Source organism: Buteo buteo, chromosome 1, assembly GCF_964188355.1.
Source record: "Buteo buteo chromosome 1, bButBut1.hap1.1, whole genome shotgun sequence".
NCBI lineage: Eukaryota > Metazoa > Chordata > Aves > Accipitriformes > Accipitridae > Buteo > Buteo buteo.
This window is the reverse complement of record NC_134171.1, coordinates 45760145-45775206: the sequence shown is the minus strand read 5'-3', so window position 1 is coordinate 45775206 and position 15062 is coordinate 45760145. Positions and strand designations below refer to the sequence as shown.

The window sequence follows — 15062 nt, the reverse complement described above, 5'->3', positions numbered from 1 at the left end:
TGGCTACATAACAACGTTTAAGCAAATGTGAAACTGTAAGAACCAAACAAGGAATATATGATGGACAAGGTTCAGAAAGGTATGGAATGACCAAAGAAATATGGAAGAAAAAAAGAAACAAACCAAGGGAAGATCTAGAAATAAATATAGAGGGATCAAATCAGTGCAAACAGTGGAATATGTAAAATAAATTTTGAATATAAGAGACTCTGGGGACCAATTTAACTCAATGTCTTTATGCTCATTCTTTTTTTTTGTATCCACACTCCATTAACTCTTTCTTCCACCCTTTGTTAGTTTAGCTACAAAGACGTATTAGATTAATATCACCTACATATATTTGAGTGCTATTAATTTTAGTGCCTCACTCCATGGATATTGGATCTGTCATTCGCTTTCTATATTTGAATCATAACTAAACTGTTAATATGACAGGACTAAGCTATAACATATCTTTTGCTTAAAAAGACTTCCAAGCATTCCAGTTTGTTTATGTGTTTTATAAGCTAACAAAAATGATGAATACATTCATCTTCAGAATTATGCGCTACTGTCATTGGAAGCTTTTACTCCCTTTACACTTCTTACCGTATTTGTACACAAAGTACACAAAATGCACACACAGACATCCTCCCAGCACTCAGGTAACACTCTGCAGACCTTTCTTTTTATGTTTGTGGGTTGTCAATTCAGTACACCGTCACACATTCCTCCTCTTCTATTAAATATAAACAAATCTGGCCAATTGTAGCAATTTCAACTTTGCTTTGAATGTCTGATCACCACTGCAAACTGACTTCAAATTGGGCATCCCAGGAATCTTCAAAAATTTCATACTCGACTCTCTTCCAGCTGTGAGAAGTACTTCAGAAGTGTGCCAGGTTGGCGCTGGCTAATAGCCAAATTCCCACCCAGATGCTTGCTTACTCATTTCCCCTCCACCCCCCACAGCAGGACAGGGGAAGAAAAGAAAAGGAACACGAATGAGAAAGCTCATGGGTTGAGATAAAGACAGGGAGATTACTTACTAATTACCGTGGTGGGCAAAATAGATTTGACCTTGGGAAATTTAGCTTAATTTATTGCCAACTAAAATAAACAAGTAATTACTAATTTGGGTGGTGGGAAACAAAAAGACATACATTATTAAAACAACACCTTTCCTCCCTCCCTTCCCCAGGCTCCATTTCACTCTTTCACTCCCAACTCCTTTACCCTCCACCTGGGTGGTTGCAGAAGGTTGGAAGGATACGGTCAGTACACAGCAGTTTCTCTTTACGTCTCCTTCTCACCCTTTTTGTCTGCTCCAGCCAGGACTCTGCATGGGCTTGCCAGTCCTTCAAGATAAACCTGTTCCACTGTGGCTGCTGTGGATATCTGCTCCACCACAGACCATGTCCTGCTCCTCCAGCCTTGGACTTCCCTCTGCTGTTTCTCGCTCTTTTTGTCCTCTACTCATCTCTCTCTCTGGTGTTTTCTGCCCTTTTTTGAATGTTTTTCCAGAGGTGCCACGAGTGTGGCTGAGGGGCTCAGCTGTGCCCTGTGGTGGGTCTGTTGGAACCAGCTGGAACCAGCTGTGTCCGGCACGGGGCAGCCCCGTCCGCTTCCCTCAGAGGCCACCCCTGCAGCCCCTGCCACCAACACTTGGGTATCTGCACCTGGCACAAGAAGTTTCTCTGTTGGTTTGTTTTCAGGTTTTGGGGTTTTTTTCATACTCAAAATGTATGTGTCAGGCTTTAAAAACACTTGCTTTTTTCATCTCTGCAAATACAGTCAACTGAACCTTTCAGTTTGAAACTGAGCTGTTAGCTTCATTATTTCCATTCATCATTTCCCTTTTATTTCTCTGTGTCCAGATGCATGTTCCTGTTTCTATCTACACGCCATGTATTATACTTAGAAGTGATTAGTAAGAACTCTTACTTACAAGCATCATGAATATTTACAGAAAGCTAACAAATATTGCAGAAACGAGCTTGTGAACACGGGCAAGATACTTTTGAACGTCAGTCATATGATTAATACCAAACTAACAAAAGCAACAATTATTTAACTAAGAACTTTTCAGAGGATGCTGGTTTTATCCTAAGCCTCTCAAGTGACATAAAGCTACCATTCAAGCAAGATGAGCTTTGAAACTGCCCCTTATTTTACAAAGCACCACTGTGAGGAAGCTGAATTTACAAACAGAACTAAAGTAAAAACAGCAAACAAAACAAAGGTGATGTGTGAATACAATTGCCACCTTAGAAATAAAAGCATTCATAAAAAAAATGAAATAAAAATAAACAAACTAGATATTTGATTGTGGCAATATTCACACACATAACAGTTCCAGTGATTTCAGACTTGAGCGAGAGAGCAAGTACAACTCCCACTGTAAAGGTTTGTCCACATTTATAACTTTGCTAATATAAAATAGGCAAACAAAATAAATATACGCACAAGCAAACACACACAGCTGAAAGCTTGTTTTTAGAGTTCTGTCAGAAGATGTAATTATGTTTCTCATTTTCTATTTTGCTCCATGTTTTGAGGTCATGGCAAAGTTAGGTGGCAAATATTTGCCTTCCTAAAAAAAGATTTCTAAGTTATGCTAATATTCACTGGTGTTTCTTTGAGAAGTACCGTATATACTGCTGAATATTTGGAGGAATGAGCAAAACAACCAATTTTGCAGTAAAATACTTATTTTGGAAAAATACCTTTTTTTTTAATTAATAGAAGATAATGTTGTTATTATGATCTGTTCGTACCAAGTCACTATGCATTTCTTAAAATGTTCATTTCATAGATTTCTTTTTTCTTTTAGATGTTCGAAGACTGTGTAATGCTGACTATTTTGGGCTGTGATTTTGTCCTTATGTGCTTTTATTGCTATATTTATTCTTTTAAATGATTGGTCTGTGAAACATGTTTTCTCTGTATTTAACAACAAAGTTTTGAATACACAGCAAAATAAAAACAGACTGAGTTTGGCAGACATATTATTTCGATTTCTTAGAAACATCACAAACATGGAGGTTGTTACATATCACTTTTCTATTCTTTATGAAAAGTTGTGATAATAAGCTGTTAAATAAATTTTTCTCTTACTTACATTGATATCTTCCAAATCCAAGCTATTCAGAATGACATTGTTCCTCTTCCAGATGATGGGAGGTCTCAGAGTTCCCTGGATCGCACAGCTTAAGACAGCACTTTGTCCCACTGTTGCTGCAGTGGTGCTTAGTTTTTGATCTTCAGGCAGACTCAGCTGAACTACCTCTGCGAAAGATATATTGTTTGGAAGATTAATTAGCAGGCAGCTTCATAAAGTTAATTAGCATGCAGTTTTGGTACACTGGTAATTTAAGGATTTTAATTGGAATCAAAGTAAGAAGAACTTCCAACAACCACAGGAAGTTCAGAGTATTTCAAATAAAGGTCAGCATGACATTTTGATTAAATTGACTGACAACTATCACCCTGTAAGAAGAGAAGCATTTAACCTGAAAATGAATTTCAGAGGTTAGACTGTAATAAACATGACAGCGTATCCAAAGTCAGACACCGGAAGTTATTTGACAGCTAGGGCCAAGGCAGCAGAGTAGTCAGCACCTTCATCCGAAATAAGATGGCAGTACTGCTATAAGAGTCATTCATATGAGTTCATTTTCAGAAAAGAAAAATACAAACGGAGCTCAGAGTACAAAACATACAGGACTGAGACTGAAATGGACAACAAAGTGACTTCTGCATTCAGAATATAAAGTTAAGGTATAAGACTTCTTTTCTGGTAAGCCAGTTTTTATGGTACTTTTTCCTTGACAGCAGTGAAAACATGGTTTCCAGATCAAACTGATGTTAGTAATCTCTCACATTTCAGTCTCAGAAGAATATGCATTAATCATAATCCAAACATATTAGTTAATGTCATTTTTAAAAAACAGTGTTAAAATAATTTCTACTATATTTCTCTGGTCAAACATGATTCCTTTTACAACAACTGCAGAAATTCAGAGCCAGAATAATAAATAGTTCTGTACTTCAATAAATCTCTTTAAATATGGGGTGGGGGGGAAGAAAGAAAAAGAGAGGGGGAGAAAAGAAAAAAAAGAAAACCTGAAATAAACAGAGCACTTTATTGCACCAATTCTGAAACTGCTCTGTCCATCAAGGAACAGAAGCAACAACCAGGATGGACTACAGCACCTAGCAGAAGTACAAAGTACAATACTGTATAACAGCTAAAGACAAACCTGAAATAAATACAGTGTGTCACCTGAAATGTTGTGAATTATCTCAATCCACAAATATTTGCTGCCTATTTTTGCATTTACTGTGCAACACAGTAGAAACTGCTAGCACTGATAAGGTATTTCACAAGGCTTTCCAACCCTTGGGTTATTACCTAAAATACCCCAATGTAAAATATCTGTAAAACAGTTAATTTAGAGGAGGCAGTTTCAAAAGTGTGTCATAGGTTTTTATTTGGGGTTGCAGTGTGTGTGTTTTGTTTTTTCTTCAAGATAGACAAATTACTAACATATTTAGAAGCAAACCCACCAAGAATACATTCAAACGCACATTCTGCATGTATGAGAAAATTCAATTGAGAAATTTGAGGAACACAAAACTGCATTTTCACATTCGTAGTTATTATTTGAACCATGGAGAAATTTCAACATTGCTTTTGAAAAGTATCCAGCATTTCTCAAATTAACACCAGTGCCGTAAATTCAAACTCAATATCCTGTGAGAATGAAGACAATTTATGGCATGGTATCTGAAACATCTAAAAAAAAAAGTGTGATTCCAATACAAAATAAATTTTATAAGTTAATAAAAAAAGTACAGAAAATCTTAATGAAATTAAATTCAGTATGAACAAACATGCTGGTAAATACAGAGTATGCAGTCTTTAAAGGAAAAGTACTTTTATGTTTAGTTTAAGGAAACCTTTGTCATACAATTTTGGAACAAATCTACTTAATACAAAAACAAATAAATAAAATTAATACTAGTAGAGAAGTAGTCTCCTACCTTTCAACTTAACTTTATGGCAAGTACATCTTCCCCTATTTTTGATTGCCTCTGGTATTTCATATTGCAAGAAAAATAATGCATTACTTCAGTGACTACCTTTGTACTATAACACAAACTAAAACCAAAGTAACTGAACAAATTTCAAGAAGAAAAAAATAAATTATGGGAGCATCGATGTTCATTTCAATCCAAGGGAAAAAAATTCTCATTTTTCAGGTTAACCAAAAGTTCATCATTATTCAAATTTTCAAATAATCTTTTAAAAATTCAGACATGCATGATGGTAGTCCAGATCTTTAAACTTTCTCTGTTAATCTATGTACTAAACAGCTCTAATATTAATGGAAGACCACTTCACTTCCACGTCCCACAACTCATTTGGACACTCACATAAAAAGAGTGATACACATTAATTTGATGACACTGTATAGACTTCCCTCTTGTGCGATTGCCTATAGGTTAGAGGCTGAACAGCTGAGAGTTGTCTTTTCGCTTGTTGTGTGCCTGAGTAAACACAACCTATTAAAATTCTACATTTGTAAGGTTTTTGACATATTAGACAAAAGAGAGATATAGGAATTGAAGATCAACCAAATAGCAATTTTTCCAGTCAGCTGCTAAAGCATGAAAAATCTCTAGGTTTTTTATCTGTCATTTTTTAACCAAACTACAAAAGGCATGATGTATCTATTCTTTTTTAATTACCAAATTACTTTCATATAAGACACATTAATCCCTCCATTATAACAAAGCAGCAACATATTAGCAGGTTAAAATCCTTTATAGGTTCTTTTTTGTTTCATAAAAGCAATACTTTGTAATTAACACAATTTTCTTTTTCCAAAATTCAAGCATCAGGGAGGCATCTCAATATCTTCAGGAAAGAAACCTTTGTTGTTCTATAATTAAACTCAATGGTTAAATTTTGTGTGATTAAAAATATTAATTTTCTATTTAGACAAAAAAAAAACCAAACTGATTCTTTTCTTTTCCAGAAAAAAATATGAGATTGACTCTTTTTTTCTAACTAGATGCATTATCAGACACAATTTGTTAGACTAAGGAAAAAGAAATGTATGAATTAAGTTGAATATTGTGCTAGTTGCTGCAGTTTATAAAATTTACTGCATCACCAGAAGCATTCTAGCTCCTCTGCTATAGGTGATGGCTCTTCAGTGACACTTCCTGAGACATACCTGCATGGCTACTGAATGATTAAATCTTCTGGTAGACAACTGATGGTACAAATATTTTGCTTCTTTATTGAATTCACTATGCAAAGATCTCAAAAAGTAGATAAATATCCTGATATTCCATTTATGAAGAGGTAATTATCTGTGTTTTCCAAAGTTACTATTTAATTTGTGAAAGTCATGAAGTAATGATCATGAAATCTACTTGTGCTATAGGGCCCTCTATGAAAGATGCTAACCTTCACATAATAAACTGATAGTGCTAATTTAAAGTCTTCAAGATTTCAAAGTCTTTTTTCAATTAACTCCAGTATTACTATGTATGCCTGTATACACAAGGCCAGTAACTATTACAGACACTTCTATAATTTTTAATTAGAGTGCAACACTAGAAAAGGGAACATCTATCAAATACAAAATTTAACATGTGTTACCTTAGCAAAGATGGTATTCTGAAATCAAAATACAGAGGGGGATTACTGTATTATTTTGTTGACACTAACAGTTCATCTTATTTTCATTTTAACTACTTTATTTTTAATAGTAATGATAGCCTTGATAATAATATTATTATTATTCATAATAATAATGTAAGATTATTTTTGCCAGAGGAATTCCCTAAGAATTATGTAGATAATTCTCAATTTTCAATACAATACTACTATATTCCGTTTATAACTTCTATCACAGGCCTATATTGTAATAACACAGCCAAATGCAAAATTTTGTAAAATTAAGAAACAGTTGTCCTACCTGGAACTGGTCAATGCACTGATGTTACATATTTCTAAGAAGTTATGGAAAAAAAACCCCACTCTAATAAATGCACTAGAATCACTGCTTTCCCTCAAAATACTGAACAACATTTAAGTAAAAAATCCCTTCATATATTACACAGTTACGTATATTTTAAATGATTATATCTAAGGAAAATATTGTATACAAGTTATAACTTTTCTAAAGATAAAACCATTGCATAGATTTTCTCTATGTATTTTATTGGGAAAAAAAAAAGGACCATCCACCCCCAAAAACTGTAAGCCTCCAGAGCAGTAGCTGGAGCAGAGCTTTTTGACAGTTAACTCCCTGAAAATCCCCGTTCATGAACTGTCTGCAGCCAGGGTGGAAGAGGCAAACACTGGTGTGGGGGGAAGGGTGTGGTGTGTGCAAAGCATTCTCAGGTGCACAGGGCAGCACCTCTATCAGAGCCCAGGCTCCATGACATTCCTTTGGAACCAGAAAAGATAGGCCTAGGAACTATACCATCTCTTCTTTCCTCCCTGAAAGAAATAAACCTGGTTCTGAGAGCAAATACTTTTTTGCCGGAGACTGAAGCCATGGCGCTGGGAGATAGCACCTGCCAGGATGACTCCTAGCTTTCTCTCCATGATGCCCTTGTAGATCAATGATAATTCTTAGAAGTTTAGCCTCACACATTTAAATTTAAATGAAAAAGGAGAGTAAAGGTTTAGAAAAAATGGAAGCGAAATTAATTCAGTTTACTAATACCAACACCAAGCAAAAAAACAAATTTGGATATTGTCGATTACAGAACAGTAATATTACATACAAGTGGTCAGTAGGTTTTACCTTTTATATCTTGCCGTTATCAGAAGCGTGAACTTTCTACTAAGGTATACTGTATTAATGAGTTTGTTTGTAATTCCTCCAGATGCAATATCAGTCTGACACACATCCCTGGTTCTTAACTACAAAAAGTCACTGGATACGTTCTTTCAGATAAAGGGGAGAAAGCCAAAAAAAAAAAAACAAAAAAAGAAAGAAACCCATTTAAATAAAAACTAGGGGTATAGTTAGGAGATGTGGACAACAGTATAGGTTACAGACAGCTGTGTAAAAATATCTGGTTGCAAGTAACATAAAAAGAGATGATTATAAAAAAGGACAAAAGTGGTGAAACCAGAGTAAGTGTTAACTACTGGGAAGACATTTTGAAACATTAAGACTGACCAGGAAAAAAGAACTCTTACTGAAGGGGCTCAGAAATACCTAAGATTAAAACAAACAAACAAACAAACAAACAACTAGCAGTTTAAATACAAAACACTCCTGTGTTGGTTGAGAAACGTGTTAGATGGTTGAAAGGGTTTGACAAATCTCCTGGCTGCTACAGCCATTCTGCAAATTCCCCTACCCTTCTTTCTGCTTAATGGTACCAAGTCAAGCTATTCTCGTTCTTCCCATCATGTTTTTCATTACTGAAGTTACCACTGCATTTGATCCAGCTTGAATTCATCCTTCTTGGAAACACATGAAATAAAACTGTAAACAATATTTTGAATGAAAAAAGTGCAATGTATCAACTAATCCATATCTTTTCCTGAAACAGTTCAGTCAATACATCTGTAGAATGAAATTGCCATTTTCACATTGATCTCATCTGGTTCCTCATAGTTACCCTGTGACTGACAGGTCCACGTAACTTTCTTCTACTCTGCTCTTTCCAGTACATTAGTTCTCAGCTTGAAGTATAATTTCTTACTATTAACCAAGTATAAGATCTTGCACTTTGTAGCATTACTTTTCTGCTCACTTTTACTGTGCCAGGCTTCAAGGTTCTTCAATTCCTCTGCTATAGTAATCCAACATTTCTCTGTATTGATGATGACTCGCAAATCTTGGTCTTTGAGAGACTTCTCTTACTTTTTTTTTGTCAGGGTATTAGTGAAAGCATTAAATAAGTTTGCTTCCCAGGTGGTCACTGGAGAGCTTCACTAATAACTCCCTCTCAAAGTGATATTTTGCCATTTCACTGAACCTGTATCACCTCCCTTTCAGCCAGCTTCTTATTCATTCTATGATTTTTCTACTAACTCCCAGTGGTTTAGTTGACTGAACAGGTTCTCACGTCGCATCATACCAAGTGCTTTACCAAGAATGATGAAAGGACTTCTTTTCTCATTGGTTCCCTTTAGTTATCTAGAATCTATGATATAGACCTACTTTTGCTTGTTCTTCAGTTAAAATTAGATCAAATTAAGACCAGATTTTCTATTATAATTTTCTAAATATTTTCTGATATAAATATCTTTCTGATAGATTTCTAAAATATCTTTAGAACTTACTGAAACCAAATGCCAAATAACATCACTGCTACTGAATCAGCAAAGAAATTGGACAATTATCAGATGTCTTCTGTTTTTTTTTGCAGTATGTTTTGTTTTGCAATATGTCATATCATTGATATACACCACTACTACATACATCATTGCTACTTTTGTTTTTAAGCTTAAAGTATTTGTCCACCTCTGTCACATGTCCCATAGACAGGAATTTTTGGAAGATACAGACAATGCATTCAAATAGCTTTCCCTAAATAGCTTACAATCTAAAATATATGAAGACATACACAGTGAGTGTGTTCACTTCTAAAGCTTCTAGCACTACATGCAACTCACCTTAGGAAAATTATTAAAATTTATTGACCAATACAAGTGAAAGCAGCTAAGCATAAATAATTCTGAGGAAGCTATTACAATACTACAAATGATGACCAATTAGAATAGAGTGTAAGTGCTTCAATTTTCTTAGTTTGCCAAATACTTAGTAATTAAACTGTGAAAGGCAGGGAAAAGGAGTTTTCAAAGCTGACATTCTGCAAAAATATCCCAACAGCAATAGGGATAAATCAATAATGGAACCTTACTTTAAGCATTATTTTTTCAAGAATCATACACTTTGGGTTGTCCTTTCCCATGTAAGTTAAGCTACATCAATATTCTTGTAAGCCAACAGATAAAATAATACCACTGTAGTTTTAAAAAATAGCAGGAAGGGTAGGGTAGTGCTAGGGAAAAAAAGATAGTGATATCTGTGCAGTGCTTTGATCAACCTTCCTGTTTTCTTAATCCTAAGTACAATGGGCTGATGTGCATAACATGGAACATTCTGATGCTCTAAATTGAGCATATTTATAAAAAGAGTTGCTACACTTGGATTTGTAATTTTTCTGAAAAAGTTAAAGAATAGACAGTAAAAGTTGGGCTATTTCAGTTCTCTCCCTATACATGAAAAAAAAATATCTTACCTCCACCTCCTTTGATGGCCCAAAACAGTCTGTAGGGGACTGTACACAATCATAAAACTCATTTGTGAACTTAGAGTACCAAATCAGGCTACTAGGAGGAGAAACACTAAAGTATATGCAATTTCTTGAGATTAAGTGGTTCCTTATTGTATCTTATGACCAGAAAATGTTATATTGGGACTTTGTATACCACTTTATAATTGATTATTAAAGGCAGGAAGATCTTGTGCAACTGTAGACTGTTTCAGTTAATTTAATTCCATTAACAAATGTACAGTTTGAACCTTCTCACATACTTACATAAGTTGCGTGTATTTATCCATAGCAGCCACAAAAACACTCTTCTGAATCTAAACTAATGAATACTATGCAGACTGGTACCCACTATCTAAAATTAGGACCACATCAAGCCTGTATTTATTTTGTTTGCCTATTTCAAACATAATTTAAAAGCAATCACCTTTTAAAAGCAAGCAAAGAAGCATTTTGTCCATGGACTACAATAAGTTCTGTACTTAATGAACAGCATTACTTGGTGACTTGAAATAGCTGAAACACAGCTAGGTAATGTGCCTTTTCCTCTTCTGGCATTGATCCCACTTTCCTCAAAATGACATAACAAAAGCTTTTTCATCAGTGTCATTTTGCTGTTCTTTTATAGCAATTTTAAAATCAGCACACATCACCAACAGCATGGCAATTTTTTTCATTTTCTGCTCTATCTTCTGCTTTTATTTTGTTGTAAACATATTATTCACGTATTTAGTAGAACATTTCAGTATGAGAAGTAACAGAACATGGTTCATGAGTGGCTGTTCTCTAGGGTTTTATGCCAGCAAAGAAGTCTTTCTGTTCCCATAATCCATTTAATAGCACACACAAGAAAAAAAAAAAGCATAAATAACATTTTCACAACTCCTTAATGTTTTAGCTGCAGAGCTTGGATTAAAATTCAGGAGGTCTTATTTCCAGCCTTATGACCAGGATAGCAGAGGATTCTACTTTTATGTTACAGCAGTATGGTTGTTATTCAAAAACAAAAGCTCTTAAAAGATTTACCATTATAATTAACAGTTATTCATCTTTCATCTTTGCTGACAAGAGACTTGAAAATCATTTTTTGTTGACAATTATAATATTGTAATAGCTCATGTTTTTAGGAAGTCCTGTACAAACCAATTCCATAAAGAAAATTAACAGAAACCATAAAAGAAAACACAATCCTGTCTGCATTTATTTATAATACTAGGCAATGAGGTTTAATGGAGAGTGATTGATAGGTCATGCTAGGAAACATTTATTTTATGGAAGAACTTAAGGCTTCTCTGAAAGACAAATGTGAAGCAAAAAAACTATGGTTTCCATTTCCTCTTACAAATATGGAACGCAGTATTCTTCATTCAAATACCTAGAAACATTAAGAATGCTTCAGGTTTTAAAAATCAGGGTAAAGTAGAATAGGTCAGCTGACCTCTTGCTTTAGCAAATTTAGCATGAAATTCTTTTATTATTGCAAGAGCTTTCATCTTCTGATTTTGTTAGGACCAAAAATAACCACATAAGCAAATTTCTTTTTAAAAAATAGAATTAAAAAAAATCAGCTGAAGTAAATAAAAGCACTACATAAAATATAGATGATTATAACTTACAAAAGTTTATAGATGTCTGCACTTATAAAGTGTTCAACATTAAAGCAAAGTCTGTATTTTTTAATGGTTCTTTGAAGTAGTGAGAATAAATGTAGACTGTGAGAAGTAGCTCAAGAACTTTATCAGACTGAGAACCTGAACAATAAAATGGTAGATAAATTCAATGGAGGGGGGAAGCACTATACAACAGAAAAAGTAATCCTTTGAATCTAGATCAACGGGCTGTAAGTTGACTTGGCAGGAGAGAGACAGTGGAGTGATGATAAGTAGTTTTTATCAACTCTGTTCCCTCTAGTGGAGAAAAATTCAAATCAAAGATTAGGAATTCTTAGGAAAGGAACTAAAAGCAAACAAAAAAACCATAACTTTGCTCTATGGTTTGTCCACATGAATACCTATGCAGCTCTGGGTCCTCTGCAAAGTAGAAAAAAAACCTCAGAGGAAAAACAAGCATGATAAGGTTATAGAGCAGTTTAAATTTGAAAAATTAGCAAATAGGCTTGGATTTTTCTTTTACAAAACAGACAATGAAGGGGGCTTTGACAGAAGTCTACAAAATCATGGCTGTCATGGAAAAGCTGGAAAAGGTATTTATGGCTTATTGTTTCTTCTAAGACTGGAAAGCCATCAAAATAAGCAAGTGGGAGTCCAGGTTCAAAATGAAGGACAATAGTTTTCATGCTTGAAGAACTCTTTGCTAAAGGATATCGTGGATTCCAGAAGCTTACATGTTCAGGAAGAGATCACACAAAGACTTGGGAGGGTATGAGCAAAGTGTAATGATATTATTCTTACACTTCTCTAGACATTATCTTAAGTCCATGGTTAAGAGAAAGTATTGGACTAACTGGACCTGGGACCAGTATAGCCATTTTTATAGTCTTAATGCATGCTTCTTTATTTTACATGGAATTCACCCAGCAAATGTGTTTTCTAAGTTTTCTTTACAGTGTTTACATGCTCTAGTTTTAACTAAGTGAAACATGATTTAAGGTATTTTAACAGTTTTAATGAAAAAAGTAATTTAATTGTAATGCAGCTGAATTAATAAACAGTATGTACTACCTCCTGAAAATCATTTTAATCAGTAGGTGAATTGACCCTTCTGATATTTTAAATTGCTTTTAATAAGATTATCTCTGAATGGCAAAGAATCTTTTCTGCACTGCTTAGAAATTACAAATGCTTGTTTTAACTGTTTTTTTTAAGAAATGTGAATGATGGCAATCATCATGAAAATCAGCGATAATCACTTTTTGCTAATTTCTAATTCACAAACTGATAAAACTAAAACAAAATTTCAAAATTCATTATACAGGTGTTCTAAATTTCATTCTTACTTTAATTAAATGAATTGCATTTGCTATGTCCATTGAATCAAATTTCTTCTCAAGACCTTGTGTTTCTCACAAATCTGCAAAGCCTAAAGCACTCAACAGGACTCAAGTTATAAATGAGTACAACACAGACTATAAGGATTCACTTAAGTCCTTATAAAAATCAATAAAAGATATATTTTCACTTGCTCTGCAGGGCACTAGGATCATTAAATATAGTTCAAAAGCATTGTTCATGGAAATATGAGAAATTGTTGATTCTTTAAGACTCCCTTGTCATCACATACAGAAACACAGAATTTTTCTATGCAGCTGTGGGCTGCACCGCATTTAATACACCACACAAGATCAAGAATTGCCAGAACTGCAGTATTGGCAGCATTGACTTACAACCCAAATATATTCATCGGGTTTCTCAGGTGGCCGCCCTATCATGGTTACTTTGTATCAACACCTGAACCAGATCAGACAGCTGGAGAATTGCTTTATGGACCAGAAATACATGAAATAAGAAACTTATAAAGATATACCATTCAAATCTGGCTAAGCTACTTTGGAAAAGATAAAGAAATATCTATATGTATTAGGTTTTGTCTAATATTCTTGTATCACTACTACAGGAACACTAGGTAAACCTGAGCACATCACTACTACTTATGGTAAGGATATTTACAATAGCGCAGATAAAAGGTTCACCCTACAGATTGGCTTGTTATGAGAATCCTTTGAAGTTGCAGAATCCATTCAATTCTTACGAGAACTTTTTCAGCCTAGAGGAAAACACAGGCCAAGAAAGTCAACTCATAATCTATATGGCTTCAAAGTCTTCTGTTGAAGGGGAAATCAGTAATCTACTCCCAGAACATCGACAGCCTGTTTCTCATAGACTATTTATTAGGGATAAGCAAAACAATCCAAACTTTGCATATCCTGACTGACAGACTAGTTATTTCTCCTTATGAAGAAGAACAGAATTCCAGCTTTTATGAATTTGCATCTCTTGAAGTGACAGTAAACGAACTGGTAAATAATGAATCTCTCTCCCTCCTGTTTCTACTATCATCTCACCAGACTGAAACTGCCTGCCCAACCTTAACGTATCCTCTTGATATATTCTGTAACAGATTTTATGCATCATTCAATGAATCCTAAGGGAAATTTCAAAGTTATTGTGATGGGTTAAAATTTGATTTGATGCATGTTAGTGGAATTGCTGATCCGAAAGCAGTCAGATATGGTATCTTATTGGTTTATGTGTATATATAAGATTGCAACTTTTATAGACTCAATATTCAAAGTCATACAACAATATATTTCTAGCCAATAAAGTTGTAGCAAAAATTAATTTTAAAGTATGTTTAGAAGAGAATCTCAGAGTAAATGAAACACTAATTTCCAAATAACCTACTGCCATTTTTAGACTTCAATCCCATTTTAAAGGCTATACTTAAGATTAGTAAGGTACAATTAAAACAGTTGGACACTAAAAATATTTCCAAAAGCAGCAGAAACCACAGCAGTCCAGAAAATATCATAAACTCCCTCACCTAGAATGCTACATCACTGTTTAAGAAAATATGCCAAATGACCTATTCCAATCATACCTGTCTTGATATGTGATGATATGAGACCCACAGCTAAAACATCTTACTTATCCAATCATTTGCATGGACACACTTATTTACTGTGCATCCATAGCATTGCAACAATTTCTAGTGACAATTTCTTAAAAAGTTGTTCTTGCAGCAATAGTTACCTTTCAAAAATCCATGAAAAATGTGGTTTTGTATTATAAGATAGGAGGACA

At 34.3% G+C, this 15062-nt stretch overlaps 1 protein-coding gene across 1 annotated transcript in view; it reads right to left on the bottom strand.

The window, feature by feature from the left end:
• FSTL5 (follistatin like 5) overlaps window positions 1-15062 on the bottom strand; it is a 312282-nt gene that overhangs the window by 108780 nt on the left and 188440 nt on the right. The window contains exon 6 of the mRNA XM_075029092.1: window positions 3101-3267. Within this exon, the coding sequence (XP_074885193.1) occupies window positions 3101-3267 (167 nt within the window). The remainder of the gene's footprint in view (window positions 1-3100; window positions 3268-15062) is intronic.